The sequence below is a fragment of the Pteropus vampyrus genome, unplaced genomic scaffold, assembly GCF_000151845.1.
Source record: "Pteropus vampyrus isolate Shadow unplaced genomic scaffold, Pvam_2.0 Scaffold67, whole genome shotgun sequence".
Lineage (NCBI taxonomy): Eukaryota > Metazoa > Chordata > Mammalia > Chiroptera > Pteropodidae > Pteropus > Pteropus vampyrus.
Window position 1 is genome coordinate 3,826,586 of NW_011888848.1, and position 17,354 is coordinate 3,843,939.

The 17,354-nt window shown below is 35.5% G+C and overlaps 1 protein-coding gene across 1 annotated transcript in view; it reads right to left on the minus strand.

Annotated features, from left to right (window-relative positions):
- The window catches only part of ARHGEF38 (Rho guanine nucleotide exchange factor 38), a 124,195-nt gene that overhangs the window by 57,631 nt on the left and 49,210 nt on the right, over nucleotides 1–17,354 (minus strand). Inside the window, exon 3 of the mRNA XM_011361489.2 lies at nucleotides 9,399–9,522. Within this exon, the coding sequence (XP_011359791.1) occupies nucleotides 9,399–9,522 (124 nt within the window). The remainder of the gene's footprint in view (nucleotides 1–9,398; nucleotides 9,523–17,354) is intronic.

Here is a 17,354-nt window from a genome sequence, read left to right on the forward strand (position 1 = left end):
AATTATGGGTTTCTTGTTATGTGAGAAAAAAAAAAAAAGTCCCTTTTGGTTATGTCCTTTAGGTGAGGTTTCTATTCCAGTCAGAGAATTTCAGTCCCCACTGATCCAAGTGACTTGTCCCTAGCCACAGAGCTAGCAGTGACAGAACCAGAATTGAAGTACAGCTCTGTCTCCCTCCAGAAGCTGATTTCTTTCTGGACTCTCGTGGACCTCCAGAAACTACACCTCTGCCAATGCTCTTCTCATTTCACTTCCTGGCTGTTGGCAAATGTTCATATAACTCTTAAACTCGCAGAATTTAGGACTTTACTTCTATGTGTTTTCTGTGCAACATTCGACTTTTCCCAGCTCCATTCAAACTTGACTACATAGCTAAACCACTAACCTCTGCAAGCCAGTTCCATCAGCAGAACATGCTAGAACCCAACATTCTCCTCAGAGAAAAGAACTGTAGAATTTATTACTAAGCCACCTGGTATTATTTTTATTACAAGAAATAAAATCCTAAAAGCCCTGGGACCCATCTCGACCTCACTCAGGAGACTGGAGGCCCAGCCTTCATACTGTGTCCTGGTGACTGCCTTCTACTGATTTTTCCTTTCCTGTGTGGATTTATGTATATTTGACTCTGAATCCACCCTTCTCCGCCCCACTCCCACCGCCCCCCCGCCCCGGCCTTATTGTGCCATAGTTTCTGAAGCTGACAGTTTTCCTGTTACTGTCAATATTTGGAATAAGACGCCTTGGTCTTCCAACTTCTGCATCTGGGTGTCCCTCTACTGGGCTCACACGTTCCAACACACTGGTCTGGGGCCCTCCCAACCTGTCCTAGCTGGCCAGAATTAACGAGGGCAAGCTGATCTGTGTCCTGAGTAACACGCACACGCGCACACACACACACACACACACACACACACACACACACTCAGTACAACAATAATAATACTAGAAAAGGTTTTCAGGTGAGCTACTTCATGTTATCTCCCATATGGCTTCATAACATGGATTGTCAGTGACTAATGTTCTACTCACAAAATCGCTGCAAAAGGCACAGATTCCTATTTCAGGGACATATAAGAGACACTGTTTTAGAAGAACAAAGTCCTGGCATGGAACTGCAGTACATCACCCAGTACATCTTCAAAGAACAGAAAACTCTAAATTGTCTTTCTCTCCAAGGATAAACTCCCCTCAGGAAATGGCATATAAGAAATGGCGATTCTTTCACCACAAGCTTCTTTCAGCTCTGGTCCTCAGCACAGTGTGCAAGAAAGAGACTTTAACATACATTTGTAAATATATTCGTAACTTAGCCTTTCTTTCATACTTGGGAACATGACAACATTGTTGCAAATGCACCTAAGAGAGCACGAGCCCCGTTTTGCTTATCTATTGCTATATAACAAACCACCCTAAAACTTAGTGCCTTAAAATGACAACTGTTTTGATTTTCTCACAGGAGTCTCTGCACTGGTGGGGATCTGCGATGTGATTCTGCTGCTCTACTTGGGGTCTGCTGGGCTGCAGTTATCCCAGGGCTTGACTGACAGGACGGTCTAAGATGGCTTGTAAGTCTGGCGTCGTGCCAGCAACAGCTAGCAAGCTGGTCTCAGCTGGGATGCTGGGACAGCTGGGTCACTTTCTCACTCTATGTAGTCTCAGGTCCAATCTCTCTCCCTGTGACCTCTCCACATAATAATCTGGCAGGATAGCTGAAAGTCTTAAGTGGCAGTCTCCCCAAATCACGAAAGTAGAAATTGCCAATATTTCTTAGGGCTTCGGCCCAGTAGCTGGCATTGTGTCACCTCCACCGCATTGTATTAGTGAGTGAGTCTCAGGGATAGTCCAGAGTCAATACGAGACTAGACTACGTAGCAGTGTCAATACGAGGAGGCACGGTCCGTCGAGGGCCATATTTGGAAAGTGGCTACTGCAAGTGCTGTACATTCTATCAAATGTGGAAATGACACTTGATCTGTTAAATCACCCTTCATAGAAAAAAAGTGTTGCCTTATTAGATAAATGAATCATTAAGATGCATAGATATTAGGAGCATCTAGAAATCACACACATTCAGTGACTCTTATTTATTTGAAACCATGATCTCCGAAAAAAAATTCACAATTTATTCAATTGTAATATACATAAGAAATCCAGCTTTGCAAATGGATGGATAAACAATATTTTAAGACTAATAATAAGTTAATAATATCATGTATTATATATTTATTAAGGATAGGCGCCAGGCTATCATTATTTATACATGATTTTATTTAATCTTCACAAACACTCTATGGACTAGGTATTATTGCCTTAGATTTCCAGATAAGAAACTGAAGTTCAACAAGATTTTGTAACTTGGCTAAGACCTCACATCTAGTCATTGGATGAGCCAGAATGTAAAGCCAAACCAACTTGATAGTGAAGCCCCTGGGTTCTTACACGCTACGTTATCATCTCACTTGTTTCGTTCTATTTCACTATTTTCTTTCTTTTTTTTTAAATGCTAGTTTATTTTTTTCATACTATATATACATGATTTTTTAAACATTTTATTTTTTATAAAAAATAAACATTTTTTATTTTCCCTCACTATTTTGTTAAATTGTTACAGACAGATCTTCAATTTGAGCGGAAACAAGAGACACATCCCACACTCCCATCTCTGGATATTTAGAACTCATTGACTATTTAAACAGCCTGCTTCAGCCATTATTTTACAGTCCAGGTTTTACCTTGGCATGATAGTCCAGACAGTTTCCCAGAGCTCTCATATATATATAAACATATATGCCTCTATGCTTAAACTTGAACCTCATCCAAACCCCAAGGTAATTACTAACTAAAATCCTTCTCTTCGTGATTTATCTAGGTATCAGGAAAATTTCCCCTTTGGCACTAGAGCTGTGAATCACAAACTTTCATTTGTGCCATCTAAGGACAGAGAAATACGATACTTGTGCTTTTCATCCTGTGCTAACAAGATTTTAGCATATCTCACCAAAAATCAGCTTATCTTATGAAACGGAAGAACATTGGCAAAGATGTTTAGTGAAAGATGTTTAGTGATGGAAATTACCAGTGAACTCTGTATTGATATGGCTACCACACGTGGGTCATGGAGGCCTCTTTGACACTGTGCTCCAGCCTCACTGGATTGCTGTCTTTTATAAGAATTTCCTATACTCTCCTGCCTTGAGGCCTCTATGCCATTTCTCACCTAGAAAGTTACTTATTCCAATCTCCACCTTTCTTAATCCTTCTAGTCCCAGCTCAAAACTACCTTCCAAATCAAATTTTTCCTCATCATCTGAGTTGAATTAATTCCTTCTCACTGAATCTATATTAGTTAGCTATTGCTGTAGACTATCTCCCCCAAATCACCCCAAAATATAAAAGCTTAAAACAATAGTGTTTGTTTGCTCACAATTTCCTGGGCTGACAATTTGATCAGGGCTCAGCTGGGATGGCATGTCTCCATGTGGTTTTAATAGAGTTTATTCATATGTTTGCAGTCTGTGGCTGGAGGCCAGCTGGCTGAGGAGGGTTTTACATGTTCAAGGTCTTGACTGTGTTAATTGCAATGACTGAGTAATCTGAGCCTTCTCTCTCCCTGAGCAGAGAGTAGATGTCACAAGGCTGTTGTAGAACATCATTTTGCCACATTTTATTGGCCAAGCAAGCCACAAGGCTAGCCCAGATATAAAAGCTAGGGAAATTAAAATATGATTCCAACTCTTTCTTCTTCAAAAATGGCCAGTTTTAATCTTTTAAATAAAATTTCCTAAAATCCTCCTCAAAGTTGCAATCTATGGTCAGTAAATTTGAAATTGTGAACAACTTTAATCAAGTTTGCTCTGTAAGCCATAATGTTTTTAACTTTTTATTTTGAACTAATTTTATACATATGAAAGTTGCGAAAATAGTACCAGTAGGTTCCAAATATTCCTCACTCAGTTTCCCTAGTGTTAACATCTTACATAGCTGTAGTACGAAAAAGGAAATGAAGTTCGCTTCGATACTATTAATAAAACTAAACACCTTGTTTGAATTTCAACACTAGTGTTCCTTTACTATTCGAGAATCTATCCAGGCTCCCACTTACATTTGTTTGTTACTCCTTCTTAATCTTCTGCAGACTTTAAAAAACTACAGTTCCTCAGTCTTACCTTATCTCTAATTTTAAAAGAGTAATGATCAGTTATTTTGTCAAGTGTTCCTCATTTGAGTTTGCTAGTGTCTGATGTTTTCTCATGATTGGACGTGATTAGACATATTCTGGACAAAAGTACCAAAGATATGATGATGTGTCCCCCTCAGTGCATTGTATCACAAAGTTCAAGATGTGAATATATTTCTTGGTAATGTTGGCCTTGATCACTTGGTTAAGGTGTTCTCTGCCTGTTTTCTCACTGCAAAGTTACCATCTTTTCCTTTGAGATTATTACTTAAGAGATACTTTGAAACTATGAAAAGTGTACTTCTCTAACTTTCACCCATTAAATCTAGCATGTATCAGTGGATTTTGTCTGCAACGGTTATGACTATAGTATCTGCTCAACGGTAATTTCTATTTTCCTCTCTCCTTCTACATTTATTCATTGAAATCTACTGTATAAAGAGCTTTCCTTTCTCATTCATTTTTTTTTAATATCAGTATGGATTCAATATTTACTTTGGTCTATGGGTTAAAATCCAATACTAGCATTATTTATTTTGCTGCTCAAATATGTAAACCATAATATTTTAATTTAATAAAATACTCTCTCATGAGCATGGAGACATCTAATAAGCTCAGAGAAAATTCTGCTAAATGTAAGATATTAAAATCTAGACTATATATCTCTCTATTGAAATACGTAAATATTTGGGTTGAAATAGTCTCACAAGTACTATCTTTTTGCCTCCATTTTGAGTCTTTTTGTTTTATTTTGGCAAAATAAAGCTCACCAAAAAAGTTGTTTTTATTGATGATTTTTTAATATTTTTCCAAATATAGATGTCACAAAACCTGGTACAGGTTATAACTTTATACTATTAAATAAGAGCGCTATCAAAAGCTTCTGTCCATATGTCAGGTTTTCCAAAATATAATATAGAATTTCAAAATTAAATATTTTATTCAATATGAAATCTTTATTTTTAAAGCTAATTTCTTGTTTTTATATGACTAAATTTCAGTGTCTTCCCATCTGTAATTTTATTTTCAATAATTGCAATTGTAAAGATTAAAAAGCTGAAATTACTTTTTCCTGTTGCGTGTTGAATACCTTAACTAAAGACTTCCAACTGATTTTGAAAAAAAATGCAATTTCTAAAAGCTGATTAGTGACCAGCAGCAAAGTATGTACTGTCATGCATAAAATTATTTTTTAAATTAACATCAACTTTATCCCCTGAATATTGTAGGTAGTTCATTCTATATTTATATATATAAAACTGTGTGAATTTTGACTACAGTTACTATTTCAGTTAATAGTGCAGCTTTATTACATATGCACCACCACCAATCCCAAGTACATTTCTGCTCCATAGATTTCTTTCTTTAGTAAAAACATTATTTTACTGTGATGTTGAGTTCCACCAAAATATATATTCATGCTATCATGTGCATTCATATGTTTAATTTTTAAATTTATAGTAGCATTTACAATAAGGTCAGAAAATTTAACTTTGATACAATAAACTTCTAAAAGCTTTCCTTTAATTCTGTGAATTTGATTAAATTTTAAATTGTTATTAGAATTAACTGATTTTCTATTTAATTCATCTACTTACACTGTTGTAAAACTGTCATAATTTAACTGTTTGCAAATTCTTCTGCTTATGGTATCAACTCATTAATAGCTATTGCTTTATATGTTCACAGGCCCAAGAAAACTCAGAATTAAAAATGAGAGAAATTAATTTAGGATAATTGTCATGACCTAAATGAAGTCATGCTGCATGAAGTGATCTGTAAACATACCTTCTGCAGTTGCATATATTAAATTATATGCACTTGTGCTTAAACATTTAGGTTGGATTTCAACAAGTGGGGTCCAGGTTGGCAGGAAGATTCTAAGTGGAAGTAACAGCATGAACAGAAGCATGGACTGCTGGTGCCGAATAAGCTTTAAAAAATGGGCACAGTCTTCGAAATATCGACTAACTTTCTATGTAGGTGTTGCTTCTTCAGCAGAGTTTTGTCTTCTGATTGTCTTATGGTCAGTGATATCATTAAAGACCTCATGGTAGATGGTGAGTATTTTGTGTGTTCTACACTCATCATCAACTTTCTTGAGAAACAGAAAATCAATACTAAATTTTTATTAAACTGTGTACATTAAACCTTTGCCTTTGTATTGGTTTATTGCAAAATAAAATAAGCATAGCCAGACAATAAAAGTTATAGCTTTATATCATAAGATAAATAACTAACCTACTCTAGCAGCATCATCCTAATACTTTGTAGCAGGATGGCTCAGTCTCTGCTTCCCACACATATTTCACTTACATCTAATCTTTAATTCTCTACATGTCTCACTAAATCTGTTATCTGTTAAACTGGTGACTTCATGTCTCTCACAAATCATGGCACGGCTACTCGGTATGGGTCATGACACAGCTAGCTGTTATACTCAATAGATGGTAGGATCTGTAGCATCAAATATGTCTTCCCTACTGACCAGAACAGGAAGCATTTAGCTGTTGGTAGATGCTCATGTCCAAATGTCATCATTTTATCAGACAGTGCCCTGCATACCATACTTCAAAAGAAGATGTAAATTTCCTTGAGACTAGAAAAGGGTTGGGAAAGGAGAGATAGGTTGTCTTTCAGAATTTACTATGTGTGACAGTGAGAACTCTCTCAAATGCACGTGCCTCTTACCCTCTACTAAGAGGCACCATGTCAGAAATTGAAGTACAATGTAGAGATTTTATCCAGTCTCTTGTAGTGAAGCTATTAATAATGATCCTCCTTTAAAAAGAAAAAATGCCAGGACAAATACTACACTAGACTGACTGATTGAACAATAGGTTAAAACAAGGATGTTCTAGGCCAATCAGGATACACATCTCCTTAAACCTGTCTTTGACTCCAGCACATGCAGCCAACCCGTGGATCTTGATTATGCTTTCTTCCATGTTTCTCTTGAACCTGGCACCTATTTTCTGTTCCCACTGTATCCACCTTAGCCCAGATGCCTGTTTCCACATGCCTTATTATTTATAACCACCTATCGATTGGTCTGGAACTCGTTTTCTCCATCTATCTTTTCTCTTCATATCTACCATAGTTGTCTTTCTCCAGAAACTTTTGTATCTCATCATACCCTTACTGAAAAATCTTTTAATGATTCCTCAGGACCTGCAGAGTGAATTCCAAACTTTAATTCCAAGTATAGTCTGTCCCTATTCTATACTTACAAATTCATTTCTCACCCCTTCCTTATATATATACTTCACTCCAGATTGATCTGACCACTTATCATTTCCTACACACACTTGGCATTCGGCATTTGCTGTCCATGCTTTTGTTCATGTTGTATATCTGCTTTGCCTTCCCAACCCAGACCTCACTTGTTGAAATCTTTAAGCCCAAGTAATATCTTCAAGAATCCTCTAATTCCCCATCTAAAATATTCTCTTTATCTTATGAAGATCTGTAGTAATGTAGAAAATACTTTGATAGTGTATTATACAATGCCTTCAATTCAAGGAACTATTCGATTGCAAACTTTTGAAGGACAGAGATGAACTTCCATCTCTTGATACCTGACAATGCCATACAGTCTTTGAACTTTGAATATGCTTCTGCTTAATAACTATTCATTGGGTGAATTAATAAATGAATGGCTAATGAATCCAAACTAAAGCAACAGTAAATAAAGTCCTACTTCTAGAAAATATTTTTAAAACTTATTGAAAATTTTATTAATCAGCTCAGGCTGCCACAACAAAATAACAAAGACTGGGTGGCCTAAACAACAGACGTTTATTTCTCACAGTTCTGGAGGCTAGGAAGTCCAAGTTCAAGGTGTCAGCAGATTCAGATCCTGGCGAGGACGTCTTTCCTGGCTTGCAGAGGGTCACTTTCTTGTTGTATCCTCACATGGTAGAGAGGGACAGAGAGAGGAAGTTCTGGTCTCTCTTCCTCTCATTATAAGAACACTAATCCCATCCTGGGGGAACTCCTCTCATGACCTCATCTAAACCTAAATTACCTTTCAAAGGCCCCACCTCCAAATAACGTCATACTGGTTTGAGGGCTTCAACATATGAATTTGGGGGGAACACAAAGATTGAGTACATAATGAGGTCATTTAATCACAATAAATGATTGAATTTAAATGCAATAAATGCTTGAATTTAAACCTGTCCATGAGAAAATCTTTTTGAGTGGACTGGCATTTTGGTCTGTAAAACACTACAAATAGACAGATTGATTCACCTTTTCCTTATTAAATTTTGGGTCTTTCATAAATACTAAACAAGATTAATTTCATCCCATTTTTATAACTCTGATTTCCATCGATAAATAAAGACATAACAATTAAAGATATAAGGTACAAGTGTGTATTTGTGTCTCTGTCTCAAAATAAGTATCCACATCAAACTTATAATAGTGGTGACTTATGGAGATGACAGTGGCATTGGAGGGGTGCACTGCCCTGTGTGGTCTTAAACCGTTTTAATATTTTTGTAATGAGCATATATTGCATATTATGTGTGAAACAGAAAAATGATAAAAAAATTTTTTAAAGAATTCTTGGCCTACATGGCACTATGTGTACGAGATCTTGGCTATGGCAACGGCCTTCAAAGTGTTCACATACAGTAGTATTTCCTTTGAAACTCCCCAAAGATCGAGAAAATAAAATTTTAGCTCAACATTCTCCCAATGATATCTTCTTTTCCAAAAATCTTATAAAATAATCTATGACTGAGACATATTTGGAAAGCAGAGAAAAAGGAAAAGCATGGAAAAAATTGAACTTATGTGTCTTACAAATCTTATAAACTCCACACACACAAAAATATTTACAACCCAAAAATCAATGGATTCATGAAAAACATTGTGATTATCAGTAAAGCCATTAAAGTATTTAAATATTTAATTCTTTATGGATCAAGTAAGTGTTAGCCATAACATCTAGAAGGTAAAGAGGCCGAAACATGGAAAATAAAAAAGCAAATGGTATGCTTAGTGTTACTGACAGACTTTAGCAAATGGATATAAACCCATTTGAAAATAAACACGGAGTTTGTGTGATTACAGTGAGCCTGTAGAGGGTTTAACATTTATAGATCTCCTGGGAAGTTTGGTGAATCAGAAACATAAAACCAAAGCAGAGGGAGGTTATTAAAATATTATTCCCTGTTGTACTGTAGAACTGAGAAGAGAATAAACATACCGATTACTTGCATGGCCGGTTCCACGTCTGTTGTGGCCTCTTCCAACAATGACAGCAGCTTGGCTGATATCTGATGCACGGATTCAATATTGCTAAACAAGCTATCCACGTCCAGCCGATCAATCTGAAGAAACATAAACACTGAGCACCAGCTGATGGAGAGAAATGCACTGTATTTAGGATGTTTTCTCCTGCTAAACATTACGCATTTTATATGCCAGCCCATGCTTTTCCCATCAACCATTTCTGTAAACATTCTTATTTGGGATTTCTAGAGGAAATGTGCAGTTTTTCATGCAAGAAATTGGGATGACACATTTGTTATCTCTGTCTTTTTGTTTATTTTGATTAAGTTTTAGTGAGTCGAGTATACATTACGTATCCCTATAAGACCCAGAGTGTGAAGAAGATGTGGGCCAGCAAATTAGTATTTTTATGGTGTATCCTTTGGGAGAGTATGTACCTGTGTATATGACTTTAGAATGCTTTGCTGCTTATACAGCAGAAGTCTGACCTTACTCGAGGCAAGTAACTATTTTCAAAGCAGTTTTAAAACCACAGATGTTCTCAAAGCGATGACAAGTTGATGTGCTGAGTTGCTTCCTGATTTTTTTAAAGAAATGTGAATGAAAATTTTTACCAAACATGTTCTACTAATTAAAGATTCATCGTATTTTGAACTTCACTCACACCCTAAAAAGACAGTATAATTATTCCTAGATCTTACAGCTAGTACTTATAATAATTTATTTATTTATTCATCCATCCTTTTATTAAATATTTCCTGAGGATTTTCTATCTACCAAGAATTGTAATAGAAGACAAACTCTTTCAAAGGCATTGGATGATTAGTAGATGGCCAACTATCCTAAACAAGATAAGTGGAGTGTGGTGAGATATGTACCTTGATTTTGCTGGATCTTATTCAAAATCATTCTCTTGAATTTAAGTCAGATATTTCATAATTCAATAGCGGCTAGTTGGGTCATGAATGGGTTGGTACAGGCTGTACTAGGCTACCACACGGAATAGAAGTAGGTGCCTTTTACCCATTGTTTATTGCGCCTGAGGTCAGAGGCAAAAACCCAACTCATCAATAATCAAGTCATGGAAAGCTTTAAAGGGGAAAAGCAGAGTTGCTGGTCAAAAAAGCAGGTCAGCAAAATTAGAGGTGAGAGAGAGACAGGGAGTTAAGGATCAGAAAAAAAGAGGCTAAGAAATTAAGGGAAATGGAAAATAAGAAATATAGGATAAGAGACAGACCTGAAGGAATTCTAAAATGAAGGCACACAGCAGCAGCTTCTCATGCTCTCAGCATCAGTTTCTTCGGGTGTGCTGGGTCTGCTTGGTGGCGAGGAAGGAGGCAGGCTGCTCATATTTTTATCCTATCCTTTTTTGACATTGACCCATCCATTGTTCCTCATATTGGACATGAATATTATTTTGATAAGGATACTCTCTGTTACTAAACATGGAAGCATTACTTTCCATTGCAACTTTTAAAATAATTGGTGACTACGTCAGATATTTTTTATGCAGTATGATCAGGCCATACACATTTCTTTCAATCATCTTGGGAAATTCTTCACCTTCCTATCATCAGTCTTGTCCTCAAAACATCTTCTGGCCTCAGTTGTAGTCAAATTCTATGTGATTATATGTAATGAGTATTTCTATATAGAACTATACAACATTTTTCTATTTTTATGTATTTAGAAATTATCTATATCTCCATAGTACATTATTACATTGCATTTATTATTAGATCTTAGGGTCTTTAACCTAGTAGCTCATAAAATGTTCCTTCATTAAGCACTCACTTTACAGGATAGGGCACATGTGGCTCTTCTGCTTGAAATCTATGAATATTCAAGACTTCCCATTTTTATATTAGAAAGTATGTCTAATATTACACAAAGTGTCTAAAAAGAAGGTAATGGTTATATGGATCTTTTTGTTAATAATAATTTTAAAAGACTCAAATGTCACACATCTCTGAATACCACTGATTTAACATATTATTTTTTCTAAGGAATTGATTTATGCATTGGGTATTAATTAATGCACAAAGGTGTACCTTTACATAGTGCAAAATGTTTTCCAAAAGTTGTTTATGAATCAAAGTTTTGTACTAGCTGTATATTTCTTAAAATTATCTTTTGAAATAAATTCTTCTAAAGCATAAAATTTCATCCCTAACTTACTTGCTTTATAAGATAAAAGATCAGATGTGATTTGTAAGCATACCCTATTATTATTTTATTTTGTTGTGGAAACTATTCTGAGGAACTTAAAGTGCTTCATATTTATTGTTTCATAAAACATTCTAACTTCTCTGTAAAATATGAACCAGTTTGAAGATAGGAAAACTCATGCAGAGTGAAGAGAGGTACTATGCTCAAAATTATGAAGTTCAGGAAAGAGCTAGAACTAGAATTTGATCTTTTAGTGCTTTGCCTTATTCAGTCTAATATTGTCAAATTCTATTAATAGAATACATCTCCGTTTGAATTTTTTGGTTTGTTCTTGAGTTTTTCACAAAATTGTCACTACTGCTATTTACTTCCCAAGGTCAGAATCTGTCTAATTTAGATTTTAAACCCATTTAGCAAGAATCTAATTCTATATCAGTCTATAATCTTAGCTCAATGCAACAAATACTAAATAACAAAAATATAGGTTTTAATTTCATTTCTTTCTGAAGGACAGAAAAGATTAAAACATCAATTGGCTTGATTTTAACCATCTGTATCACTACAGGCCTGAATTCTAAAACAAATTCACACTCAGTCATTGCTATGCCAAGGAACAAACAAACATCTGGTCCAAAAAGGCTTTAAAACTGGTAAATAATTTTATAATTATTGATATAAATTCTAGGAATCATTTATGTACCTTTATTAAATATTTACTAGGAAGAGGCAATGCATCTAAGAGCTTAAATTGAGTTATATTTTAAATTGATTAAAAATTCATTTTTTTAAAAAAGATTTATTCTATGTATACATTATTCTAAACAAAGTCAATATATAATAATTTAAGTGTATAAAACAAAATTAAAGTTCGGCGTTTCTGGTGACAATTTAATTATTTGCTTTACACAAGTATTCATCACAGGATATATTTCAAATAGCAAGTTCTTATTATATTTAAATAATCATCAAACTTACAGTTGCACATATGCAAAACTCCCCAGGTAAAAATGTCTAAGTAAAGGAAAACATCTATAAAAATCAGTTCAGAGATTGTAATCTTTGGTATAGAATTACTTTTGTGCCGCACAAATGTTACACTCACTGTTTTCAAAGCATTCTTTGCATTTTCTTGCATTTGCAACCTAGCCCAAGCTTTTTCCTTTGCTCACAAATGTTTTGCCCTCATATTACTTTATAACATTCTATACATTTGAAGTGGAATATGGTAATGATAGTGTTTGTCCTTTAGTTTTGCCCATGTCCCTGCCCTGTCTGTTCCATTTCTGGGGAAAGCCACAATCTCCTAGCTCTGTTTGATCTGGTGTAAGTGTCAATCACGGTACCTTGTCCCATTCCCTACTCTCTACAGTGGTGGATATATGACATAACTGGACAATGAGTTTGGCTTAGGTTCCCAAGCAGAGGTAATGAGACTCTTAACTGATGTTTAATAAATGGCTTTTGGGAAATAGAAGGGCCTGGATTGTAGGTGCTAAGTGTGTATGTTTTTGTCTTCAGCAGTCATCTTTGCAGAGAGCTTAAATGTGATAAAAGCAACACAGAGAAGAAAGCTAAGACTGACAACATCATGTTAGCCCCCGGATCTGTCTTACCTACATCAAGACAGCCTTATCACAGAAGTTGATAAAATGTCTTTATTTAAGCTAATTTGAATTTTATTTGTTATTTTGTATAACAATAGGAGACTAGTACATTTTTCTTTCTTTCTAGCCAAAACCTCACTTCCTCTAAGAAACCTTTCTTGTTCCCTTGGTTAGAATCAACTTCTCCCTCTCCTGAGCTTCCATGACTCTTGCTTTGCATTGTATTACTCAATGCTTATATTGAAGTCCATTACATATAACAGGGATATTTACTAATTTATCCATCTCTATGTCAAAACTCAGTTCCTGTAAGATATTTGTCCTGGTGAGTTTTGTGAATACCCCACTGTGGCTAATATAGTCCCATACCTAGTTATTCAATAAAAGTTTGACAATATGAATTGCATCACTGCTATTCAAATGACCTACTTACTTTGTGGGAGCCATCAATAAAATGTACCTTGTAATCACTCTGCTGGGCTCCAAATAACAAATACGCAGAGATTAAAAATGGTTTAAAGAGAAAAATCAAAATATCTAATTTAGTTGTTCAAAATATCATGGTGAGTAGATATTTTTAAATTTTCTACTTAATTTTATCTACGTCAACAAAATATTGTGCTCAGTTTGGCCATTAGTGTATCTAGACAATTTGCTGACGGTGGCTAAACTTCCTCCTTAGTCTACACTTTAGAAAATCTCTGTTCATTGTTTTCTGTTTAATGAGACCTGGGACATTCAACCAAACCAAGTCACAGGAAGAAATAACTAAACATTCTCAGACATGTTGTGCAGACCTCCAAACACGAAGCCCTTTAAAAGTGAGCATGAAGAGAAGTCTAGGAACAAACTCTTAAAAAAAAAAAGCTATTATTATAAAAGTAGTTTATGTTTATTGTAGAAAATAAAGACAGGTAGATACGTGGAAGAAATAAAATACAATAGCTTATAATTCTACTACACAGCAATAACCACCGATATTTTGAAGTACATCCTGCCAAATGGTTTTCTCTTTCCATATGTGTACATCTTTATTAAAAATTTATGTAATTTGAATAATATTTCAAAATTTGGATTTTTTAAATTGAGCATAACATGGACATCTTTTCATGTCATGAATTTTCCTCAATTGTACCATTTCTAATATCAGCATTATGTGGAAATACTGCAGTCTACTTAACCCATCACTAAATCTTTGAAATCTAGATAGATTGCCATTTTCACTATTATAAGCAGCTCTCCTGGCTAAAACTTTGCTCACATCCATGATTATTTCCTTATGATAAATTTCATAAATGTAATTTCTAAGCTAAAGTTGTTAATATGTCTTAAAACTTTTAACCAGTGTTGGAAAATTATAGCAGCAATTACAAACATTATTTTTTTCTTCTAATAACCACTTAATTAAAAATTCTCAGTTGGATATTAATTTTCTAACATAATTTTGGTAATGTATTTTTAGGCTTCTAATTTGAGGATCAAAATCACACTACTTTAAAGTTCCAGATATATATACATGACATATATACAACTGTAGAAAACAGAAGAAAATAGATAGCATTGCATTTTTGAGGGCCATGGTGATTGCCACCAACCAAATGCTTCTCCAAAAATTGTTTCTAGAAAAGACTGCAATGTTTTTATTTGCTGTGGTTTGGCAATAATCTAGGTTCAACATGGAGTTCACTTCTGGACCCTGTATTAGAATTCATACAGGGGACTCCAGCTTAGACATCGCCTGACTCAGTCTAACAGAACCTCAGTTGCATCGATCCCTTTTAGAAGGCAATCCCCTCGTGGTGGAATGGAATATACATTTCCGTAATAGAACTGTCTTCTAGAAAGGGCAGATTCCACAGCATTATGGTGAGGCCTGGATGGGTTTCCTAAGCTACTTTGCTCCATTATTACAGTTGAAGCCTTGTAAGCCCAGTAACTGTGACAAGTAAGGTTAGAATGGTAGAAACTTGAAAATGCATCTTAATAAAACTGTAAGGAGTGGGCACCCAGTGAGAATATTCTGAGAGGAAAGAACCAGGTCTTGCTTTATTTTTTAGTGCGACAACTGAGAAGGGGGACCGCTTGTGTAACAGAAATTGCAGCAAATGGAAAAAGAGAATGTGTTGGCAGATGGCCCTGGCAACCGCAGGGCTGGAATAATTATCTAATTACTATGGCATCTACTCAGCTGGCTTCTAGATTACAAAGATTTTCAGGGTCAACTAGCCATTATTTCATCAGGTTTCGCAAAACTACTGATTTGTATGTGTGAAAGTTCCTGCTGTGAAACTAGATTCTAAACTACAAGATGAATCAATATCACTGCTAGACAGCAAATCTTTTAATTAATTTTGCAGCTAAATGCCCAAGTTACCTGATAACTGCCTGGAAGTGATCCAGGCCAGGAAACGTTAATGAGGACAGACCTATATCAGATGTGTCAATCTGTTTACAGAAAGTAAGGTTGAGACTCTGGGATAGACATCTCAGCATGTACAAGAGGAAGAGCAAAGCCAACATAGGTGTGTCAAGGCCAGACCAGAGACTGTGGTCAAATTTGAGAAGTTCTTGAGGTCTCTAACAAAGAGGATTGGGAAATTAATCCCAAACTTTGTTTGACTAATAAAAAATGTAAAGTGTTTATATTGATATCCTTGGATGAAAGGTAGGTAGCTGACCAAGGGTCCCTGCCTTTGCTTATCTTATCTGCCTTGACATAGGGACAGGCAAAGAAAGAGTTACTTGGTGGGGGTTAGTGGTGATCTTCAGGTTTGCTCTCCTTTTCTAGTTAGAATTGTATATGAAATGCTCAGAGGACAAACATACTGCTAGGAATAGCCCTTCTGGGCTGAAGATTTAGTAAATGTTGTGATCCTTTAAATATTCTAAAAAAAAGTATAAAATAAATACTTGAGTTATATTGTCAAAACACAAGAGAAAGTAATTTGGAAACTCTTTGGAACAATCGGTAAGATTAAATGAAAAATACAGGAATTTTTTATGCACCTAAATCATCCAAAAAAATAATTGTATTTAAGGGCTTCTGGCTGAGCACAATGAGTGGGCTAAACAGTTTTGTGCTTTGGTCCCTTGAGTACTTACTATCTATGTGAGTGTGTGTGTGTACATATGCGTGCATTTATTCTTTCTTCTTCCTGCATACTCAGACTCAGATCTATTAAGTGTAACAACTAACCAGCCCCAAACCAACGAAACAAACAAAACTCTTAACCTTTTCAACAGAACATCTCTTTCCTTCAGATCCATGTTTGAAAGAAACTACTGATATCAGAAATGACTTACTCAACATTTACTCATTCTTTTTCCACTTAGTAACACAACTGCAAAGTTCTAATATTCAATAATACAACCCAAAACTAGGAAAGTCCTGGACTCACTAAAAATAATTTTGAAAAGTTAGGAGATACTTTTGGAAAAAAATAAAAAAACACAACATTTTCTTGAGATAATAAACAAAGGAAGAAAAGAAGAGACAAAAGTATGAAAAAAAGGTGTGGTGGGCAGGTATGCGATGGTAGCCCTGTGTAAAGCAGGAATTAGGAACAAAATTGTATGACATAAAACAAACATCCATGAAGTCTATCTGTGTTGTAAATTCTGGAGTCATTCCAATATTGGTGTTCCCACACCTTCTCACTCTTATTTTGGCACTCTGATTACCATATCTAGATTAATCATGACTCTGCTTAAAACTGTCAAAGTTTTTCCATCTTGAATGCATAAGGTCAGTGCTCCTGACATGGGGCTTTCCTGTGGCCTTGCCTCTGAACACCCCTCCTGCCTTGTCTCCAGCAACTTGGCACTTCAGGCACGCACCGTGCTATTGCATATCATGCTTCTTTCTTCGTGCTATTTCTTTGGAATCCAATAATGATAGTAAAACTACAATAAAAAGTTAAAATCACACATTTCATGCCTCAATTTTACTTGGAGCATCAATTTCTTAGATATCAAAAACCAAAGGGAGTATGAGATGGTTTGCCATATGCAAAACTTAAAAAAGCAAATCTCGGTGTACTGTTTGAAAATCACCTTTGTGGACCTCATGCCTGAGAAACCTAAAGGAGACCTTAGGAAAGTGGTGGCCAACTTGGGACCAACTTGCACTCCCTCAAGTTTGGAGACAAAGGATACAC